The sequence below is a fragment of the Mustela nivalis genome, assembly GCF_964662115.1.
Source record: "Mustela nivalis genome assembly, contig: HAP1_SCAFFOLD_2780, whole genome shotgun sequence".
In the NCBI taxonomy this organism is placed as follows: domain Eukaryota; kingdom Metazoa; phylum Chordata; class Mammalia; order Carnivora; family Mustelidae; genus Mustela; species Mustela nivalis.
In genome coordinates, this window is record NW_028133885.1 from 9,088 (window position 1) to 30,725 (window position 21,638).

Sequence of the window (21,638 nt, forward strand, 5' to 3'; positions counted from 1 at the left end):
CGCTGCCGCGCGCGGAGGAAGCCGAGGCCGGGTCCGACCCGCTTGCGCCGCGCGTCTCCCGGGGCCGGACCCGTCCTCGCGGCCCCGCCGCCCTCCCGCGTCACGTCGGCGGCCGGGGTCTGCGGACTGCGGGTCGGAGCTCTGGGAAGCGCGGGCGTCGGGGGCGTGCGGGCCTTTATTCATCGCGCAGGGGCGGGTGGGCAGGACGCGCCTTCACTCGGCGTAGGTGGCGTCGTCGTTGCTGTCGCTGTAGGCGGAGGACGAGAGCTCCTCGCGCGGGGTGCAGGCCGGGCACCGGCGCCGCACGTCGTCCCAGCACGGCCGGCAGTACACGGCCGCGCAGTCCGGCGTCGGGCACACGTAGGCGGCGGGCGTCTCGGGCGCCTGGCACACGACGCAGCGGCGGCGCAGCCAGCGGCGCGCGAGCGGGCAGCGGCGGTGCAGGACGTCGGTCAGGCGGGGGCGCTGCCGGGAGGCGCGGAGAGAGGGCTGCGAGGGCGCCGCACGCCGGCCAGTGCCCGCCTGCCGGGGCGGTCGTGCCGAGCGCGGCCCTCCCCCGCTCGGGGATGGAGACTCGGGGCGCAGCTCCCACTCCCCGCCAGCCGCCTTATCTGGCCGTCCCAGGGGGCCGGGAAGGGAGCAGGGCGCCCGCCACCATCCCTGCCGCGTTCTCCCCTCGACGGGCGGGACAGCGGCCAGTGAGTTCCCCAGGCGCGCAGAGAGCGAGCAGCCAACCTGGCTGGCTCCGGTCCCCGCATTCCAGAACGCAGGTCTGGTTCACCGTGCCCCCACCCTCTCGCCTCGCAGTCACCAGGAATTCCCCTCTGCAGGCCACCTTATCAGGGTGGCCTTCGCTCTGGAAACCGCAGAGGAGGTCCCCTGCAAAGGCAGAAGGCCTGGCCTTGGCCTGCAGGGCCGTCCATGCTCTGGTCCCCTCCAGCCTCTGCTCGGACTTGCCCCAGCTCGAGCCTGGCAGCTCCTGCGCCAGCCTCTCAGACTGACCCTGGCCTTTGACATTCGCTCTGGGCTCTGAGTCTTCGCACATTCTATTCCCTTAGCTTGGGACGGATGCCCTTCTCATTCCCACCCGCCAAAAGCCGGCTGACGTCAGACCTCTCACGGCATCACAGCCACTTGTTCATAGGCCTTTAGCCTCTATGTGTTGTGGGCTGGGGGATTTAGGCCCTGGAGGGAAAGTCAGGCAAAGCGGGTCTCTCTCAATTTTAGGGGCTCTGCCGGGCTAAGAACGGCTGTCATTCTTTTCTTTCTTTTTCTTTTTTATTTCTTCTTCCCCCTTTTTTTTTTTTTTAAATGTTGGGTCCCATACTAAGAAAGGGTAAATAAATTAGCTCACTCCAACAGTAACCCTGTTAGGTGGGCATTGTCATCATCCTTTCTTTTTCAAATGAGAAAACGTGCTTGCAGAGGCTGTTTCTTGCCCAAGGTCACACGCTGACAACTAGCCTGTGCATGGAACTTGCTAGATGCCGGCTCCGAGACTCCCTCAGTCCTTACAACAACCAGATGGAGCGGCAGCTCACTCCCGGTGACAGAAGGGAAAAACCAAGGCCCAGCAATTAGCAAGTAGTCCAGATCCCAGTTGTCAGGGCGATAAAGTAGGGAGCCAGGATCGAAATCCAGGCCCTTGCGCGCCGGCAGCCTGCGGCCGCCGCCACACTATTGCTGATCACTGCACAGGTCTCACACATCTCTCCAAGCTCCCTGACCTTCAGAGGGGAACACTGAGGTCTGGTGGGGACCATAGCCAAGGTCGCCCAGCATAATGAGGAAGTGTAACTGGAACCCAGTTCTTCTGGCTCTGCGCTTTCTCCTGATCCCACGTGGCCCTTCTTGACGCCTTCTGGAATGCACCCCGAGCCCCCCAGTTTCCCCACCTTCCCCAGAGACACTCAGGAGAACCTGTGGCTTGCCTTCAGTCCCTTGCTTTCTTTTAGCCAGACCTCAAATCGGATTCCCCTTTTCTGCCTGCTTCCTCACGGCCCACTGAGTGACTCAGGCTGGGCCGAATCCTGGGGGAGAGGCAGACTCAGCCCTGGCCCCCGGGAGCTGGATGACCAGGGCCCTTGGCACCTCTCCCGTCAGAACTCACTGGGCGCCGTGGGCCTAGGGCCCTGCGGCTGGATGGACTGAGGGGAGAGGCCCCTGCCGCGGGTCGTCACCACCCCAGGAGCCACGGGAAGGCGGCCTGCACTTACCGGAGCCTTCTGCTCTCGCGCCTGCCTCAGGATGGCAGCCCTCCTCAGCTGCGTAAACGCTGCTCTCTTCCTCAGGAGCTCGTTGTAGAGGAACAGGACCCGCTTCTTCTCCCGCTGGGGCCGGGAACAGGGGGTCAGGGACAGGACAGTGCCCCCTGCAGACTGGAGTGGGGGCGGGGGGGCTGGATGCAGGCCCGAGGGTGTTGGGGAGAGGGTACCTTGGGGAAGTAGAAGGCGGCGATGACCCTCCGGAGCCGGTAGGCGAAGGCTTGGAGCAGGCAGAGACACAGCAGCAGGCCGATGGGGAGCGCTGCTCTCACGTAAGCCCAGGCGTCCAGGCTCAGGGGCTGGGGCAGGCAGGCTGCGGCAGGGCGGGCGTGTCAGGGCTCCGCGGGCCTGCGTCCTCTTCCCTGCAGAGCTGCCCTCTCCAGCCCAGAGCTACCAGGCTCCTGAGGCTAGTCCCCTGACAGGGCACAGGTGCGGGAGAAAACTCTGTTGGACAGCGTGGTTCCGGGGTGCTGGCACCCTCTGTCGCCAAGGCCCCAGATCCTCCAGCCGTCGGACCCCAAGCTGTCACCTTCTAGCAACTCGGGGTCCACCTGATGTTTCCTGCTCTGAGGGCCCCTCTTGGGTCGCCTCGGAAAGAGCCCGGTGCCCCCCCGCAGCTGCTCTAACCCGGACGCTGGACGTCGCTCACGCATGTTGTTTGACTCCATCACCGTCTCCGAGGACGTGTTGAGGGCTCCGATGGTCTTCCGAAGCAGCCGGGCCAGCATGGAGCGCCCCCCGACTTTCACCTCCAGTTTGTGGCTGCCTAAGGCCGTGGGGGGGCGGTCAGGAAAGGGTTGCAGTTTAGGAGGCTGGGGCAGGACGAGGACGGGGTCCCGGGGGGGTTCCCTCCGTCCGCTGAGCGCCAACCCCTCCCTGCTGCAGATATAAAGGAGGCTTGGAAACTGAGGCCAGCAGGCCCGAGATCGGACCCCACGCGGGGCTGGAAGAGGTGGCGGCCAGGGGCAGGGGCGAGGGCGAGGGCTCACTGCGGAAGGAGTACTGCAGGAAGGAGTGGTGGCGGATGGTGTCGAACATGGAGTAGAGGGCCCAGTCCAGGCCGCACAGCAGCAGCAGCAGCAGCAGCACGGGCACCGTCTCCACGAGCTCCCTCACCTGCCGAGGAGCCGCGGGCCTGAGCTGGGCGGCGCCGCCCGCCCTGCCCGGGCCCTCTCCGGGACCCGTGCCCTGGGCTGCGGCTGGAGCCTGCCCCCATGGCCTCCTCACCAGGTTTCTCATTTCTGAGGCCTGCACGGAGGGACTCCAGGGGAAGATGACAGTTTTTTCCTCAGCTTTGCGGAGTGGCAGCAGCGTCCGTTTGCCCTGGTAAAATGTCCAGCTGGTGGGGGACACCGGGGTCCCCTCCCCTTGGCCCTCTGCCCTCCTACTCCAGGAGGAGCGCAACAGGGCCCCCTTGGCCGGGGCTGGGCCCCCCCTCACCAGCTGCTTCCTGCGCTCGTCAATCTGGCAGAAGTAGGTGCTAATGTAGATGTTGTCAAAGCGAATGTCGCGGTTGTAACTGTCCATGTAGGAGAAGCACCTGTGTACGAGGACGTCTCTGTGTCCTCCAGGCTGTCCTCGACCACCCCCCACTGCGGGCTTCCTGGATGTGGGGCGTTCCCCAGACCCCCCAGCCTGCACTGAATGCTGTGTATGTCCCAGGTGGAGACACTGGGCCATCTGGGGCAGGGCGGGCACCCCACAGGCGAGGAGACACGGGTGAAAAGGCGGCGGGTGGGGGGTCGCATGCCTGGCCGGGAGGGGAGGGGTCTCAGGCATGGATCTCAAGCAGAGGACACAGCAGGAGCAAAGACACAGAGAGGTGGGAAGGCCTTCAAGGCTGCAGAGCCACCAGCCATCACGCCTGACTCCCACATCCGCCTCTCGCCTGAGCCGGCAGAACATCTCCTGGGGGTCACTTCAAGCAAAACGCATGCCCCCACCTGCATTTCCCTCTCCCCAACACACCCTTGAGGCTGTTTTCTGTTTTGTACACAAGTGCCCCTCTGTGCACACCCAAGTCCAAGTCCCACGTAGCGCTTTGGTTTGCTAAGGAAACGCGCTAATTATCGGAGATGTGTTTAAAGCCGCGTGACTCTAAATCAGCCCCGTCAACTGTGCAACCTAAGTTTCAGGGGTTCTGAGACCCTGTCAAAACCCTCTGGGAGGGCTCAGGCGGAGGGAGCAGTCCCCTGCAGGCCAGCCTGTGAGCGCCCCCGTGTGGGGAGATGGGCCGTGCCCTGCCTGGCCCTGCCCTCTGGCCGGCTATGCGCCCCGCCTCCCCCCCCCCCCTCCAGCCAGTGACCTCGCCAGGTCGAAAGCGGGGAAGCGGATTCAGTGCCTCCTTCCTTCCCTCCCGGAGCTGGCCCCGAGACCTGCTGCACCTTTCCCCTTCCTGCCTCCGCCTCAGGCCGGCTTCCTGCGGTGCCCCGCACTGCCGCCAGGCCCTCTAACCCCTGATCCACCTGAGCCTCCTGGCCTCCAGTCTGCAGGGCTTGGCCAGCTCTCGGGGCCCTGCCTGCGCCTGCCCAGTCCTTCAGCCCAGCCTCTGCCCTCCACATCCCACAGAAGCCTTGGTCCCTGCCCAAGAGAACAGTCTTCCTCGCCTTGACCTTGGCTCCCCACTGACAATGGCTCTTACAGGGGCCTGTCCTCAGCTCCTGCCCCGTTCCAGGAGCCCTGCCCTCGCAAGGCCCTCCGACCCACCACAGGGTGCCCCGTGGGTGCCCCTCTGGCCTCCACTAGACCACCAGCGTCTTGAGGGGGGGAGGAAGGCTCCTTCACTCTGTCTTCCCACGGGGCCCTTGGCACACACCGAACGGCGCGCTCACCTGCCCCATGGAAGGGGCAGATGGGGCCAGAGCCCCCTGTGGCCGCCCTTGCCCAGCCCCTGCCTGTCTCAGGCATCTGGGGGTGGGGACAGGAAACAGAGGGTCCAGAGGTCAGCGGGGAAACAGAGTGAGGCCCGGGACTGCCCAGCTGGACGCCCCGCTGGGTGGGGTTGAGGACTTTGGTCCAAATGGAGGGAAAGTAGCTGCCAGTGAGGCAGGCGGCCGAAAATGAAAGCAGGGTTGGGCGGTAGAGACGGGCAGGGTTGACGGTAGAGACGGGCAGGGTTGGGCGGTAGAGACGGGCAGGGTTGACGGTAGAGACGGGCAGGGTTGGGCGGTAGAGACGGGCAGGGTTGGGCGGTAGAGACGGGCAGGGTTGGATGGTAGAGACGGGCAGGGTTGGGCGGTAGAGACGGGCAGGGTTGGGCGGTAGAGACGGGCAGGGTTGACGGTAGAGACGGGCAGGGTTGGGCGGTAGAGACGGGCAGGGTTGACGGTAGAGACGGGCAGGGTTGGGCGGTAGAGACGGGCAGGGTTGGATGGTAGAGACGGGCAGGGTCAGAACCAAGGGGAACACGGCAGGCAGCGCCGTCAGAGGGCAGTCAGCGCTGGGACGGAGGCCAAGGGAGGCGGCTCGGTGAAGACTGGCTCCCTTTCCAGGTGGCGGAGTGCGGGCCAGCGTCCCCCGTGCCGGGGCCACCCTGGGAGGAAGGGGCGTGGGGCCAGTGGGCTCACGCGTGCAGCACCAGCAGGAAGGTACAGGAGAAGAGCACGTGCAGCAGCCCCAGCGCCCACTGCAGCCGGGCCTCCTGCTGGCGGACGTAGCCCCGCAGCTCCGTGCTCACGTGCTCCCAGCTGGTGTCCGCGCCCACCACCGCGGCCCGCTTCTCCTCCTGGGGGGAAGGGGCACGGGGCAGACACAGCCCTCCTGGGCATCTCTGCCTGGGCACCCCGCTCGTGACCCCCAGCTCTTCCCAGGACTTTCGGAACCCCCCGTGTGGAGGTCACGCAGGGGGCTGGGTGCGGCCCCCTCCTCCCCGTGGTCCTGCTCCCCTGCGCCCATCTGGGCTGACACCCTCTCTGGCCAGGCTGGCCATCGGGTCTCAGAGGCAGGTAGGTCCCTGCCCACCCAGGTTCAGCACAGCCCCCCCCCCGTCCCCCAGCACCAGCCCATTCCGTCCTCGTGCCCCTCCGTCCTCCTGTCACCTGCTCTCCGCAGGCCTGTGCCCTCGCCCCTTCTCCCTTGCTCCCTCCCAGCCCGGGCACCCCCCCTGCCTCCTACCTTGAGCTCGATAGTGGCTGAGAAGTCCCCGTCCAGGTCGTGAACAGACTGGTTGAGGGAGTCGTAGGTCTGCCCGAAGTTCCCTTCCACAGGGATTCGGTGACGACACCAAACCTCCATCGCTACCGGGGGTGACGGGGCGGGGGAGGTCAGGGGCTGTGCCCGCCTCTCGCCCCCCAGGGCCTGAGGACCCCATCTGCCCCGGCTGCCTGTCCACCCCTCTCCACGCTCCGTGAGTCCCGCGTCCTGGGCACAAGGCCTGACTTCCCCTCATCCGGCTCGTCGGTGTGTAACCATGTCACCGCGCCGACTGTGAGCACGGGTGGCAACAGGCACAGGGAAGCACAGCTCGGCTCCTGTACTCCTCCCTCACACCTCGGAGCCTCTCATAGGCCCGTCTTCCAGGCAGAGAGGCAGAAGCAGAGGTCCCTGGGAACGTCCCCGCCACGGCCGTGAGGCTGCCCCCAGGCTCACCTGCACCCCCCCCCAGTGTCCCCAAGGACTGGGCTCCTGCGCCCGCCCGCCGCCCCACTGACCCTTGGCGATGCTGCAGAAGAACTTGAACTTCATCGGCAGGCAGAGCAGGTCCCTGAGCAGCGGGACCCAGATGCGCTGCAGGCACTGCTGGTGCTTCCGGTCAAACCAGCGGCGGCAGCTGGCGATGGCCTGGTCCACCACGTCTGCGGAAAGGCAGGGGCAGGTGAGGTCCCCTGGTGGCCTGCCTGAAGCCCCGCCCCCGGCACGCCCCCGACGCCCCCCCACGCCCCTCACAGGAGCAGCGCAGCTTGGTCTTGAGCTCATACATCTTCTGGGTGGACAGTGCCCGCCGCCGGGGAGGAAAGGCTCCCTGGCTCGGCCCCCTGCGGGCTGTGGGGTCGGAGCCCGACGCGCCCTCGGGCACGAACCCCGCGTCACTCTTCACCTGGGCATCCAGCTCCTCGAAGGACTTGGAGATGTTCTGAGTCCCAGCTCGCAGTGAATCTTTGCTGCTCTGGGGTTGGGGGGTGAGGACAGGGAGGTAGGTGCGGCTGCAGAGGAAGGAGCCTTTCCTGCCCCTTTGGCCAAACTCTGGGCTCTTCCCTCAGGCCCGGGCAGAGCCCGGGCCCTAGACAGCCTCTCACCTCATGCTCCACTGTTCAGTCTTGGGGACAGCCCCCTACCGCCTTTCCCTGCGACCAGTGGCCTCTGCTCTGCCCCCTACCCAGCTCCTCCACCGGCCTCTGTCTCAGATCCCCGCTAGCTACGGAAGCTTCCCCAAGCCCTGGGGCTTCGCATGAGCCTCCCAGACCACTATGCCATCTCAGGGTCCTCAGTTCCAGTGTCCCCGATGTCACCTGACTCCCCAGCTCGTCGACGCGCCAATTCTCCCACGCCTGCAGCCTCCAGGCCTCCACAGCCTCCTTCCGCAATCCCCGGGGCCTCCAGGCTTCCTGAGTGCTCAAGGCCACGGCCCCCAATTTCCTGACATTCTAGTTCAGCTACCCAGAGTGCCACCTGCCCAGGTGTTTGGAAATGGGGGGGTGCAGGTCCCATGACCGGGGGCAGGGGCTTTCCCCACTGTCTAGTGCCCAGGGCACGTCCTGCAATGTTTGAAGGCAGCCATGCCGGCCCCCCGGGGCAGAGGGGCCCGGCCCTGCCCACACGTGGGGTCCTGACCAGCAGGTCCTTGAACACTGCACGCAGCGGGGCCGTGGAGACGCGCCAGGCCGCCCGGGTGTTGTTGACCTGCAGCTCCACTGTGCAGCCCAGCGACACGACCACCTCATCGAGGTTGTGGCGCAGGTTGGCCACAGGTCCTGGCGGGAAGATGCCCTCGTGGGTGTCCCTCTGGAGCTAGTTGCTCTCCAGAGGCCCCCTTCACCCCCAGTCTGTGTGCAGTGGGTGACCGCCTTCTAGACCTGTATGAGAGGGCCCCGAAGCCCGGGAGAGGGCCGCCGGCTCATCACTGGGTTGATTTTCCCCGTGTAAGCCGAGGAGGCCCAGAGACGTGGAGGAACTCTCTCAGAGGCACACAGCTGCCATCGGGCCCCCACTCATTCCCCTTCACCCACCTGGGTCTTGCCGGGTGGCCCGCCCAGTCACACACTATCCCCAGGGACACACACTCACCCTCATAGATGGCCGCCAAGGCGTACCCCAGCACGAAGAGCCGGCCCTCTTTGCCCAGCATCTTGGGCACTAACAGGAGGCTGGCACAGCGGATGTGAGGGGAGGTCCCCCAGCCCACAGCTCCCAAGCCTGTCGGGAGAGACCAGCAGGTGGCAAGGGGGAGTGAGGGTGCAGCCTGACCCACCAGGCTGAGCATGGCACCCGCCCCCCAGGTTCTTCCCAGAACCGCACTGCCTTCTTGACGCTGGGCACCGGCTCTGATCGCCCTTGGAGGCCGCTCATTCATGTGAACAGCCCTTTCCCAAGCTCCGCTGCATGGCGGCTCGGGAGGGGCGTGGAGGGACACCAGAGGTCCAAGAGCCATGGCCAGTGATGGAGGGTCGAGTGTGTGTGTGTGGGAAGGGGACTCTTCCCTCTTTGGTAGGCTGGATTCACACACTACCCAGGTGGCGAGGAGGCAGGGAGTGCCAGAGAAAGTTCTGGAAACCGTCACTCGTGCTCACAGCCACCTCCCTGTTCCCGTGCTCTGACCCCATCCCAATCACTATCTCCGTCTCTAATTTTAGCCTTAATCATGGACCTCCTGGTGGTGTTAACAGCTTCACAGGTGTCTCCCTGTGGTCCCCGCAAGGACACGGAGAGCTCCGCGGAGCTCAGAATTCAGGGAGAGAGTGAGCGAGTTAACAGATGATACGGCCCGAGTGCACAAGGGAGGCCCTTCTCCAGGGCTGTGGGGGCGCGGCGGGAGCCGGCGCTTCTGTGCGGAGCGTGGGTCTGCGAAGGCCGGACGCAGCGGCTGACGGGTCGGCGGGAAGATGCGGGACGAGGGACGTGTTGTTGGGAGACAGGACAGCGCTCCAGGCCAGAGGGACGGCAGAGCTGGGCAGGGAACCCAGTGGCTTCCTGCGCGATGGAGCGCTGGCCATCGTCGGAGCCAGGTCCCCGCTTCTTCCCTCGGTCTCTCTCCCCAGCTCTTGTGGGGTCCCCGTCACCTTTCGCGGGGCCTAACCGGTCCCCTGCCTCCCCTCTGTATTTGGGTTTTCACAAGGTGGCCAGAGTGGTCTTGTACACACAGCCTCTGACTTTGTCCCTTCTCTGCTTCAAACCAGCTATGGACTTTCCACCAGAGGTGGGGTCCAGTCCGAGCTCCCTTAGCGGGGTCCACGGACCCCCTTGATGGAGCCCCTGCTGGCTTAGGGCTGCTCAGCCCATGGCCTGCCCGTCCACCACCCACCCCCCATGCCTCGGGCCAGCCCTAGAACAGGCCAAGCTCATCCTGCCTCTGCCCGAAGTGTGGCTCCTCACCTGGCTGGCCTTACCTGGTCACACAGGTTTGCTGGGAGCCCTGTCTGCGGCGCCCGCCCGAGCGTCTGCCCTCTTCCTGGCTAACACAACTGGAGTTTCCTTCAAGGCCAGCCACCTGTCCCTGCCCCAGTCCCTGGGGGAAATTGGGATTTTCTCACCCAATCATGGGATAATAGGACATCAAAAGGGGTTTGTTTCGGGGCACCTGGGTGGCTCAGTGGTTAAGCCTCTGCCTTCCGCTCAGGTCATGATCTCAGGGTCCTGGGATGGAGCCCCCGCATCGGGCTCTCTGCTCAGCAGGGAGCCTGCTTCCCCCCTCTCTCTCTGCCTGCCTCTCTGCCTGCTTGTCATCTCTGTCTGTCAAATAAATAAAAATCTTTAAAAAAAAAAAAAGGGGGGTCTTGGCCTTCTGGCCAAGGATTCAAGCTAAGAGAGTTGGCAAGTAGTCGCCCTCGTTCTCCAGAGAGCTCAGGGGGTCTGCAACGCCCTGTCTGGGCCCACCAGCAGGGCGAAACTCGTCTCTGGCCCTCTACCAACCAGTAGATACAAAGACAAGGCCAGAGATTAGAATTTTCTAGGACACCTTGGGGTCTCAGTTGGTTAAGCAACCGCCTTTGGCTCAGGTCATGGTCCTCGAGTTCCCGGACCGAGCCCCGCATCGGGCTCCCTGCTCAGCGAGGAGTCGTTTCTCCCTCCGACCCTCCCCTTCTGGTTCTCTCTGTCTCTCAAATAAATAAATAAATAAATAAAAAGAAATCAGTACTTTCTAGAAGAGAAGAAGTTGGAGTAGGCAGACATAGCGGGGGGGGGGGGTGGTCTGAGGAGGGGTGGGGCTTCACTTCCAGGCCGAGTGCGAGCCTCACGGGACCCCAGAGAGACGGGGCGGAGGGGACGGTGGCCCTGCGTGGCCACGTGGGCCCGGCGTGGAAGGCGAGGCCGGCTCGGCGCTGGCAGGAACTCTGGGGCGGGTGGGGGACGTGCCCCGGGGGGCCTTGCTCGCTTCTCAGCCCGGCAGGGGAGGGGCGGCGGCCAGGTGCCTGCTGTCCTGCTTTGGCAGGGCACGGATGGAGGACTTCCTCGGGGACGAGTGGGCCTTTTGGAGGAGAAACAGTCGCCCTCGCGGAAGCAAGACAGGCTCTCGTATTGAAAATAGGCAGCAAGGGAAGGGTCGGAGGGAGAGGTCCTCCCCGGGGCCCGGAGTGGTCCTGGGGCTGCCCACACAGGTCGGTTTCCGGGGTGAGCGGGCCAGGGCCCTGCCGGGCGACGCTGGCCGGGGGACGGGAACATTTTCCTCTTTCTTCAAGGAGACCTAGAGAAGGAACGTTCCCGTCTTCCAGCATTGATGGCTGAAGAGGAGATGCCTGCACTTGAGGCCGCCCCTGCGTGACCTGAAGACGAGCGGCCAGCAGGCCAAACAGAGAGGGAAACTGGGTCCGTGGGGGGTGGGCTGAGGGGCTGAATTATCCAAAGTCCAAAGACTGCTCGGCCTTGAGAGTGGCTGTTGCGGGAGACAGCCGGCTTTCTCCGTGGCTAATCCACCTGCCCATGGGCTCCTCTCCCAGCCCCGCAGCGCCCGCACGAGGCTCCCTCCCCAGTGGAGCCTCCAAGAAGCCTTCCCTGACTACCAGCCCCTTCCCTCGGCCCGGCATCCTCCCATCACGCCTCCTCGTCATCCCCAGAAAGGCTCCTTCCTCCCTCTCTCTCTCCACTGGGGGCCCCTCGACCTCGCGCCCTTTAGAAGCCGCTACAGGGCCCCCGAGAGGGCTGAATGAACGAATGAAGGTGTGAGTGAATGAATGAACCAACAGAATTAATTGGGAGGAGCAAGACACAAGGTCAGCGAGGTTGGGAGCCACAGGGCATCCTGTGGAGAACATGGAGTCCTTCCGGTTGGGGAGGCCCCTAGGGGACAAGGACCGGTCAGGTTTCGTCCCTAGACTGGGGCCCCTTCTCCTGGGATCTCCCCTCAAAGCCCACGAGGAGGCTGGGGCTGGGATACTCGGAGCACAAGAAACAAGATCAGATCCGTTCCTGGGCCAGGACTCCCCAGGCCTGCCCCACAGGCCTCTCGAGGGTCCCCGTCCTCAGCCAGCACTCACCCACCACGCCGTACAAGGCCACCATCTTCTGACCCTCATAGATGTCCATGGGGTTCACCAGGAGCTGAAACAGACCTGAGGGTGCGGGTCAAGCTGACAATCGGGAGGCGGGTCCCTGCCCCCCGGGCTCTGCCCACACTCACCCATGGCCAGGAGCCCGCCGCTGCTTGCGCCCAGCAGGAAGGCGGCACCAGGAAAGGTGCGGGGCTGTCGCTGCAGGAACTGGCTGCAGGGGACAGGCAGCCCCCAGCTCAGGAGTCTCTGCAGCGCTGCGGGGGGGAGGGCAGACACACGGGGGCCAACAGCCCGCTCTTTGGGTGAGATGCGCTTCATTGGGGTCAGGGGCCTACGGGGGAGAGGCTGGGGGAGACCTTGGCAGGCGTGGTGGGCGCGGGCGGGCCATCCCGAAGTAGGATGGGGGACCCTGGGGAGGCAGGACAGATGTGAGGGAGAGAAGAGGAAGGGGCTTGGCTGGAGGCGAACACTGGGGGATAGCCGGAGGCCCACGGGGGGGCATGGGGGCCCCCAGGGGACAGGGGATGAGATGCCCTGAGGGCCGGTGCTGGGAAAGGCCGGACTCACTGGTGTGGGGGAGCTTCCTTCTTTCCCCCTTGGCTCCATTCTGATGAAGTGTGATGGCCATGAGTCAGCTCGGGGGACCCTCCCTTGTCCCACAAACGTCCTCAAGGTGGCCTCGGGCACAGAGGTCCGCTTCGATCCCCTCTGCTGTCTGCGCAGCCGGACAGCAGCCAAAGCTCTGCTCTGAGACTTGGGGAAGGAGATTAGAGACCTGTGTCCCCGTCTCCAGTCCTGGAGCCGGTCAGGCTCTCGGAGACAGACACAATACAAGCTTCCGGAACCTGAGAATGTGGCAAGGGCCACAGAACCTGGCGGGCATCTCCTGGAGACAGGCCGGCATTGGGTCTCAGCAGTCATGCCCAGACTCATGAAGGACCATGTGCTCCCCTTGGGGACGGAGGAGCCAAGCGTGGCGCGGGCCATGGTCCGCAGCTTGGGGGGGTTTAGCCTGGGCATGTCTCTGGCCACGGCCTATGGGCTCCTGCAGCTGCTGGTGGAAGGACACAGCCCCTGGGGCTGCCTGGTGGGCACCCTCACTCTGGCTGCCTTCCTCAGCCTGGGCATGGGGTTCTCGCGCCAGGTCCGGGTCACAGTCCTGCTGCTGCTGCCCCAGGCCTTCTCCAGTGAGTGCCGGGTGGGGGATGAGGGGGCAGGAGGGATCTTACAGGAGGTGGGGGCGGTTTGAGGGAAATCTTCCAGAGGCTTCCGTGCGAGACCGTGCGCGAAGCCGGGGCCCTGGGCCCATGGAGCCGTCTCCCCCAGGGCAGGGCCGGACGCTGCTGCTGGTGGCGGCCTTCGGGCTGGTGCTGCAGGGACCCTGTGCCAACACACTGCGTAACTTCACCCAAGCCAGCGAGGCCGTGGCCTGCGGGGCCGAGCTGGCCTTGAACCAGACCGCCCAGGTGTTGGAGCAGGCCAAGCAGCCCCTTGTCAGTAAGGCCCCCTGGGCCCGTGGCTGTGCGTTCTGTAGCCCCGCTCCGTCCCCTGCGGCTGCGGACCCCTCCCCGTGGCTCCCTGGCCCGCTGCATCTCCCCACACCCTGGGGGGCAGCCTCCTCTCCACTCTGTTCCCCACCCCCGCCCCCCCTTGCAGCGGGCAGAACCGGCCCCCCAGTGCCTCCACCCCTGCCCCCCAGGTGCCCTGAACAAGATTAAAGCCATTGCCCAGAAGGCCAAAGAGGTGGCTGACCGGGTCCGCAAGTTCTTCCGGTCCATCATGGACGGCGTGAAGCACGTAGGTCAGCACAGTCAGCACGGCTGGGGTGTTTCCAGAGGGTGGGCTCACAGTTCACCCTGTCTCCTCACCCGTGCCCACATCACGGCCCAGGGCCCCTCCCGGGTGCTGACTGGCCCCCGCCAGAAACGGCGCAGCCAGGGCCCTGACCGCGGTCCCGCGCTGGGTGCTGCCCTGGGGTCCCCGAGTCCTAGCCAAGGGGCCGCAGGGCTCCGGGCCTGGGGACCAGCCCCGCCGCTGTCCCCAGCTAGGGTCCTGCGCAACGTGTGGTACTGGCTCCTGCACATCGGCGATGTGTGCAACGCTGAGCTGGGCAACCCCTACCTCAAGTGTGCGCGGGTCTTCGAGGACGCCAAGGACCGCTGCATGCACGTTGTCCCCTCGGCCTATTACCTGTGCTACGTGCTCATGCCCTTCAAGCTCGCGCTGTGCGGACTGGCCAGCGGTGAGGGCCGGCGAGCGCCTGCGGGGCATGGCCAGTGAGCAGGGGGTCCGTCGGCGGGGCCGGGCCCGCGATGGGGCCGCTGGGGGCGCTGGGGGCGCTGGGGGCGCTGGGGGCACTGGGAGAAGCCGGTTTGGAGCCCTTGCGGAGGTCAGCAGCAGGAGAGGGAAGCCAGAGGACCCGGAGGCGGGAGGGCCGCGCGCCTCCGCCTCCCCTGACGCTCGGTCTCTGGGTCCCAGTGGTGCAGGTGTTCTGCATTATCCCCAAGTACCTCCAGCCTTTCTTGCGCAAGACCCTTGGCACCCGTGAGTGGCCCCCTTCCAGCCCTGCTGCGGGGGTACTCCTGGGGACTCTCCCCTCTCCAGGCCGGCGGTGCTCCCAGTCCCCAGTGAGAATGCAGGAGGGAGGAAAGGTGCCGGGCAGGGACGCCGGAGGCCCAGCCTGGGCTGGAGCAGGGAGAGGACCAAGACTTCCTACCCCCCCGCCCCCCTCCCCGGTCCTCCCAGCCCAGGGCAGGGCACTGAGCTGGGCGGGCACAGAGAGGGGCCGTGGTGTCAGGCCCCTGGTGGTGACAGCATGGACCGCGGGGGCTTCGTCTTCTCCTCCTCGGGTTGGGGGGTCCCGGCTGGTCTGCGAGCTATGCCAGGCCCTGCCCCCACTAATTCTCCTGGCTTCCGGCTCCCCTGCACCTGCTGGCCCCAGCTGTGAGGAACCTAATTAACCGGGTGCGTCAGGAGTTCGAGTTCAACGTGACGGCCGCCCACCACTTCTCCGTGGACCTCAATGCCTCTCGGAGCCTGTCGCAGGTGGCCCTGGACCTCCATGAAGCCGTCAGCCTGAAGCTGCACCGTGTCCGAGAGGCCCTGGCCCTGATGGGCTACACCACGCCTCTGCTGCTTTCGCTCCTGTACCTCCAGTGAGGGAGGGCCCCAGCTGGGGACTTGGGCTGCGCGGCGCCAGGTCGCCCCCAGGGCCTCCAGGAAGGCTGGAGCCTGGGGGCCAGGGGACGTGGGACCCTGCGGGAGTCGGTGTGGGCTGGGGAGCTGAGGGGCCTCCATTTACCTTGCCAGAGCTCTGTTCTACCGGTACTGTTACTTGAACTGGGTCAGTTATGACAACGTGTACATCACCAGCCGGTTCCTACGCATGGAGGCCATCCGCTCCGAGGCGGGGCTGCCCACGGTGCTGCCCCTCAGCGCCCATGAGGCCAGACGCTACATCCAGCCTGGTGAGGGCCCCAAGATTGGAGACCAAGACGCAGGAGGACACCAGGGCCTCCCCTCCACCCCAGCCCTAACCCTAGGCCCTGTGCACAGCCCTGTCTCTGGGGAGCCCTTGGTCCCAAAGGGGGGACCTCCCGGCACCCAGACACCCAGACACAGAAAGAAGGGCAGAGGAAGCTTCCGGGGCCCCGGACATCCCGACAGAGGGAAGTGTAGGTGGGGAGGGGCTGCCAGCTGAGGGAAGGGGGGCTTTGGGGGTGAGGCCAGAAGTATGAACCTGCCAACATGGAGAGGAAGCCTGGGGGGCTGGGGCTGGGATGCCCAGGAGGGTGGGTTCCTCTAGCCTCAGAGCCCCTCCCAGCCTCGTCCGGGGACCGTCCCAGCTTCCACACCAGATGAGCAAACAGGCCCTGGTTCGGAATGGGGTGTGCTCCGCCGGGAGAATAAGCAGCGGCCTCCTGACTGCGCTCCCCGCAGGTTCCGTCTTCCTGTCCAGGTGGGAGCAGATGTTCTACACCCTGGCCATCCTCAGCCTTGCCCGGCACCTCCTCCTCGTGCTGGCCCTGGTCTTCCTGGACTACGCCGTCTTCTGGGTGCTCGACCTGGCCCGGTACCAGTTGCAGGGGGAGATCGTGGCCCGCAGTGAGTGCCCGGGCCTCGCGCTGTGGTCCCCTTGGTCGGCGTCCCCCAGCCTCCTGGGTCCCAGGGATTGCCTGGAGGTCCCTAGGTCACTGTGACTCATCAGCCCCGATCCTGCCGCCGCCAGCCCTCCAATCCTCCTGGGACCCCTGCCTCCGAGTCCTGGGTCCACCATACGGAGTAGTCAAAAGCACAGGACCTGGAGTCAGGGAGCCTGCCCCCTGCGGCAGTGACTCGGGCCATTCCCGAACCCCCCAGAGCTTTCGTCGCCTCTTCGGAGCTGGGATGCTGGGCGCAGCCCCCGGGTCGCTTGAAGGGGCCCAGGACGCCTTGTGTGGGAGGGCCCGGGAGGCCGTGCTGATGAGCGTGCGGGGACCACAGGGAGTAATGACTCCCATCCTGTGCGCAGAGGCCGGCGGCACGTAGAAAGCGCCCAACACAGTCACCGGCACACTCAGTCGGGCGCCCACCACATGCGGGAGACACGGGGCACATTAGCAAGTGCTTGAAAGCAAATGCTGCTGGGCCGTCGTGGGGACGGGGACGGACTCATGGAGCATCGAGGCCTCTCCAAGAGGCTCCTGGGGGGCAGGGGCTTGGTGGGGCCCTGGGGCAGCAGAGGCCCCTGGCTGGGGGATGGGGCCGCGAGCTGCCCTGTCCCACCACCCGGCCCCCGGCACCGGCCCTCACAGAGTGCGCTGTGCCAGGCCCCGTGCTAGTGTCCATAACCGTGGAAGGCACCGGCTACACTGGGAGGATTTACCGGGACCTGGTGTCGGCGTTCGACGTCTTGCAGCAAAGCAACATCAGCATCTTGTCCCGGCACTGCCTCCTGAGGCCCTCGGAGCCAGATGCCACCGGTTACATCGTCATCGGTACCGGCCTTGGCCGTGAGGGCACGGGGTGGGGAAGGAACAGGCGTGGCAGAGGGCGTGAGGGCCGGGGGTGTGGGGGCGGCCGGCAGCCCGCACCCGCAGATGGCGGCTCTTGGCCCTGCCGCCCCCCAGGCATCCTGTACGGCCTGAGTTTCTTCGTCACGCTGTTCGGCAGCTACGTCAGCAGGCTGCGGCGGGCCATCTGCGCCTCCTACTATCCGTCGAGGGAGCAGGTGAGCGGCCACGGCCGCGGCCGCCCCCACCCCTGCCTGCTGGGAGCCCACGGCCGTCTGTCTTGGTTTGGGGGAGCTTCGACTCCTCGATGGCGCCAGTCCTCTCTCCTCTGGCTGAAGTCCCGCTAGGCACATGACCTGGACGGCGGGTCTCCGGGCCCCAGAGGTGCTGAGAGCAGGGGTGCCTCTTGGGGGGGCGTTGGCTGAGAAGGAGCTTGTCGTCCCCAGAGTGTGGGGAAGGGCATGGCCGCCGGGGTCCGCGCTGGCATGTTGAGGCGCAAGTGGAAATGCAGCGGTTGGGCGCTCGATTGCCAGTCAGTCCCGGAGCGTGCAGCGGAGCCCTCCGCACCCTGTGCCAGGATGAAGCCGACCCCGCCCGGTGCTCGCGGTCTCAAGGCCAGACAGGCTTTTAACCAGATATTACAAGGAAGAAGTGTTTTTGTGCAGAAATAAAGAAAGTGCTATGAACACCCAGAGGACAGACTAGGTCACCCCACCTAGCGGAGCCCAGGGGCTTCCCAAAGGAAGAGGCATCGGAGCCAGGCCTAGACGGATTCAGAAGCGTGGGCAGAAGGCAAAGGATGGGAGTGGGGATGGGGGGCAGAAGGCATTCCGGGTGGATGAGACCGGATCAAGGCACATCCCGGCCCCGATCTCCCCTCCACCAGGAGAGGATCTCCTACCTCTACAACCTACTTCTGAGCCACCGAACCAATCTGCCGGCAACCGTGCACCGAGCAGCGAGACGGCGGGCAGCGGACCAGGGCCACGCAAGTGTCCTCCAGAAGCTGGCCAGGCGGTGGGCCCACTGTCCCCCCTTGCAGAAGTGGGGCAAGAGGGGACAGAAAAAGAGCCAGAGGTCACAGTGGCTCCCTTCTTAAGTCTCTGAGGTTTGGCTGAAGAGGGTGCCCGTTCTCTGTGATCCATGTGCGAAGAGGGATACAGGGATGAGAACTCTGGGCGGTGGGCAGTGGGGGGAGGAGGCGGACAGGACACAGAGGTTGCTGCTGAGGGGGGGGGGTCAGGCTGCAGGGAGGCCTGCCCCCACTGGTGGGCGGTGTTGGGTGTGGAGTGGGCTGGCGCGTCAGCGTCTGGGACTCCTCCCCAGGTGCTCCTGTCTGGGCCCCGTGCTCAGCCACTTCTGGCCGCTCCAGGATTATTGCCTGGGCTGTGGGCAGCTCCACGACCCCGAGGACACGGAGAACTTTGTGTCCTGCAGCACCCCGGGCTGCCGAGGTGAGCCCCCGGGGTTGGACCTCCCCCTGTGGGGACTCCCCACAGTCGTGTGTGACAATTGGCTATGGTCCTTCCTCTGTGGACTTCTGGAACTCACACTTTAGGCCCCTCCCTTCGTGACCACATGTTCTTGTCTACAGAGAACCGTGAGAAGCTCATTCTCCCCATGTTTGCCTTAATTCTGTTGGTGGTAACCATTGGTTCACAAGTGGCATTGCAGCCGGGCCCTGGCTTGTCCCTCTGGGAGGACAGTCCCCGCAGGGCTGGAGGCGAGGGGGGCTTGGTGGCGGGGTGGGTGGACTAGCTCAGCCACCCTTCCCTGCCCTCCTGGTGTTTGCAGGTCTCTTCTGCCCCACCTGCTTCCGTCTCCTGGACAACACCTGCTCCGTGTGTGCGGCGCCCCTCTCCCAGCAGGGGGGCCTGGACCTGGAGCTGTGAGTCTCCGGGGGATGCGGTGGCCGCAGTCCTGTCCGCAGGGGCGGAGGGAGCTGCCGCCTGATGGGAGGCTTTCGCAGGGACTCCAGTGACGAGGAGGCCCCCCGCCTCTGGCTGGCCGCCGCTCGGAGGAAGAACCCTGAGCAGGAGCGTTTCCTGCGGCAGCAGCTGCAGGAGGCCCTGGGCAGGACCCTTGCTTCGGAGTCCAGCTCCGAGGTCAGGTGAGCAGAAAGCAGCACCTGGGGCCGGGGAGGCCTGAGCTGTCATGTGTGCAGTGGGCTCCTGGGCTGCGTGGCCCTGTGCTAGGGCTGGAGACAGCTGAAGGGCGTGTGGCAGAGTTGGGGGAGGACCCGTCCAGCTTGCCCTGAACGAGCCTATGGAGCGGTGGGGAGTGATAGCGGGCCGGCGTCCCCGTGCAGGAGAGCAGCCGGCCAGGTCAGGCATCGGACAGAACAGCTGGGTTGGGAGGGGGTTGAATTAAGGAGGGCTTCAGGGAGCAGGTTTCGGGGGTAACCTGGGTGTCTGCTGGGCCAAGGGGCAGAGGAGAGCATGGGGGGCGAGGAGCCGGGGGGGGGCCTGGAGAATGGGAGATGTTTGGGAGGCTGTGTGGGTGTCACTCGAGTCAGGGGCGCCAGGATGAGCTGGGCAGTGGAGGGGCAGAGAGCTGGCTGAGTGCCCTGGTGGCCGTCCGAAGATCCCGGGAAATGGCCCCCCTCGTTCCTGGCTGTGTTCTAGCCTGAGCTGAGAAGGCGGTGGGAAGCCAGGGCGGCCTCAGGACGGAGGTGCTGAGGATGGGGGCGCTTGGGACGGCGTGGTGCCAGCCGAGCGCGGAAGGCCAGGCTCTGGGGGAAGAGGAGGGCTCGGGTGGGGAGCTCTGGGCTGTCTGGAGGGAAGCTGGCGGCCCAGGGGCCGCTACGAAAGGCCTGGGGTCTGGGCCTGTGGCGCCAGGCTTGAGTTATTACAGCGGGGAAGGGGGGTGAGGGCAGGGCAGGAAGGGTGAAGGGAAAGGGGCCGAACCCTGAGGGGCTCAGGCGCAAACCAAGTGGGGGAGAGACCGGAGCAGCCGGGGGCCCAGCGTCGCCACGCCCGGGCCGAGCCGGGCGAGGCGGCGGCGGGGGTGGAGAGGCCGCTGGAGCGGCTGTGGGACATTTCCCGTGGTCCCGAGCAAGCCCAAAGCAGAGCAGACGGTAACGGGCCACAGGCCAGTAGGTAGAGAAGACCCAGAAGGAAGCCGTGCGCGGCTCCGTGTCAGAGCCCGAGACGCTCCGTCCTGTCCCTGGGGACGTCTCTGCCGGAGTCGAACAAGGAAGCTAGTCGGGGAGGAGCGGGGAGCCTGCGTCTGCACAGCGGCAGAGCAGGCTGGGAGCCGGCCCAAGGGGATGTGGGGCTCCCCAGGAAGGGGAGAGCTGAGCCCTTCGGAGGTGAAGGAGGGCCCCTGAGGCACCGGGTCTGGGCCAGGTGGCATCCCCCGAGCGGAGTGAGCCGCTGGCCTTGCGGCTCCCTGCAGGCTCAGAGGACCGGGAGCCCTGCGGAGGGCGCCAGGAAGGGGCTGGGAGTGGATGGTTGCAAGGACCGGGTCTAGGGGGCAAAACACCGGCCCTGGGAGTGCCCTGGGAGCAGCGGGCTCGGGGGGCCTCAAAGGCGCAGACACTGCATGCGCGTGGCGCAGCCGGACTGAACTCCAGGGTGCTGGGTGACGTGGCTTTCTTCGGGACCAGGACCCGAGGGCTGAAGGCTCTTTTTTGGGTGGATCAGGGGAAGGACACTGGGGAGAGAACGGGGGTGTCTTCAGGAAGCGTGTGATAGGACTGGCCTTGGGGTAGAAAAGGGGCTGCCTCCCTGGGGAAGTCCAAGGTCCCTGTCTCCCTGAGGTGTGAGAGCAAGAGCAACACAGAATGGGTCATGGTCAGGGAAAGTTCTGGGATAAAGCCAGGGGTGGCCAAGGTTGGGGGGTCGTTCTGGTAGGAGCAGGAGCAGAGGCCTCTGTGGCCATGGGGTCAAAGCTAGAGAGGTGAGGAGGGTGGGGGCCACATAAGCAGTTGGTCTGGTCGTGGCCCCCTGGGTGGGTGCAGCAGATGTCTGGGGAGATAGCTGTGGCCCCCGGGGGGCAGGTGCCACTGGCAGGACCTCTGCAACATCCCATGTACCAGCAGGTTTGAGAAAGATGAGCAGCCTTCATTTGGGAGGCCTGCATACAAATCGCAGTGGGCACGGGCTGGTGTGAACGGGCAGGGGAGGGATGGGCACGGGCTGGTGTGCATGGGCAGGGGGAATGGTAAGCTGAGGGGCGGGGGAGGAAGTGAAGCTTTATTTTCAGAGATTCCTGGGGGCTCCCTGAACTTAAAAGCGGGGTCGTGGGGATGGGGAAAGCTTGATCCCTGACCATGTAGGTGTACCACCAAGGTCACTACTGGTTCTGTCCTTATTGGCCATGTGACCTTGGGCAAGGGATTGCCCCCTGGTCTGTCAGCACCAGCCTAAAACTGGGGCTCTCGAGCCACAGGCTGAGATCCTGTGGGGACCGTGGGAGCAGCGGAGGCTGGTAAGTCTGGACAGGGCAGGAGTGCACCTGTGGAAAGGGCGTCCCTGACCGCGCCACTCCCTTGCCCTCCTCACTAGTGACCTGGACGAGGAGAAGGGGCCTCGGCAGAGGACACACAGTTAGCGGCTCCGACCGGACGCCCGGTCTTTCGGGGTTCCCACCCTGTCTCTGCCCACCCTCGGCCGCCCTCCCAAACCCTCTGCCCACCGCAGTCCCCTCCAGCTCCAGAAGCCTGGCCCCTCCCCCTCTTCTCTCCCGCCCCTGATCCCTCCCCCCCACCCCCAAATGAAGGAATCAAAAGCAGACACGGG

General features: G+C 65.6%; 2 protein-coding genes across 8 annotated transcripts; one reads left to right on the forward strand and one right to left on the reverse strand.

The window, feature by feature from the left end:
• Positions 1-60: 60 nt before the first annotated feature.
• Positions 61-12,826, reverse strand: DCST1 (DC-STAMP domain containing 1; the record flags this gene model as incomplete). Of its 4 annotated transcripts, none has more annotated exons than XM_082751263.1 (16): positions 61-465; positions 2,217-2,330; positions 2,435-2,577; positions 2,892-3,030; positions 3,254-3,380; positions 3,492-3,587; positions 3,705-3,804; positions 5,831-5,988; positions 6,378-6,499; positions 6,914-7,057; positions 7,149-7,368; positions 8,034-8,173; positions 8,487-8,615; positions 11,891-11,965; positions 12,034-12,250; positions 12,473-12,826. In XM_082751263.1, 16 exons carry the CDS (start codon positions 12,824-12,826, stop codon positions 176-178), a joined length of 2,568 nt encoding a protein of 855 aa, XP_082607389.1. In that variant the 3' UTR covers positions 61-175. The 4 variants fall into 4 exon arrangements, with proteins under 4 accessions (XP_082607389.1, XP_082607390.1, XP_082607392.1 ...); XM_082751264.1 differs by having other exon boundaries at positions 136-465; positions 2,914-3,030; XM_082751266.1 differs by having other exon boundaries at positions 136-465; positions 2,914-3,030; positions 12,034-12,159; positions 12,473-12,607.
• On the forward strand, positions 12,825-21,632 carry DCST2 (DC-STAMP domain containing 2; the record flags this gene model as incomplete). Of its 4 annotated transcripts, none has more annotated exons than XM_082751267.1 (15): positions 12,825-13,092; positions 13,232-13,402; positions 13,605-13,706; positions 13,950-14,147; positions 14,384-14,449; positions 14,847-15,060; positions 15,215-15,372; positions 15,845-16,009; positions 16,699-16,881; positions 17,014-17,114; positions 17,783-17,913; positions 18,223-18,350; positions 18,691-18,784; positions 18,866-19,006; positions 21,405-21,632. In XM_082751267.1, 15 exons carry the CDS (start codon positions 12,825-12,827, stop codon positions 21,448-21,450), a joined length of 2,166 nt encoding a protein of 721 aa, XP_082607393.1. In that variant the 3' UTR covers positions 21,451-21,632. The 4 variants fall into 4 exon arrangements, with proteins under 4 accessions (XP_082607393.1, XP_082607395.1, XP_082607394.1 ...); XM_082751269.1 differs by having other exon boundaries at positions 16,714-16,881; XM_082751268.1 differs by having other exon boundaries at positions 13,954-14,147; positions 14,392-14,449.
• Positions 21,633-21,638: the final 6 nt, after the last annotated feature.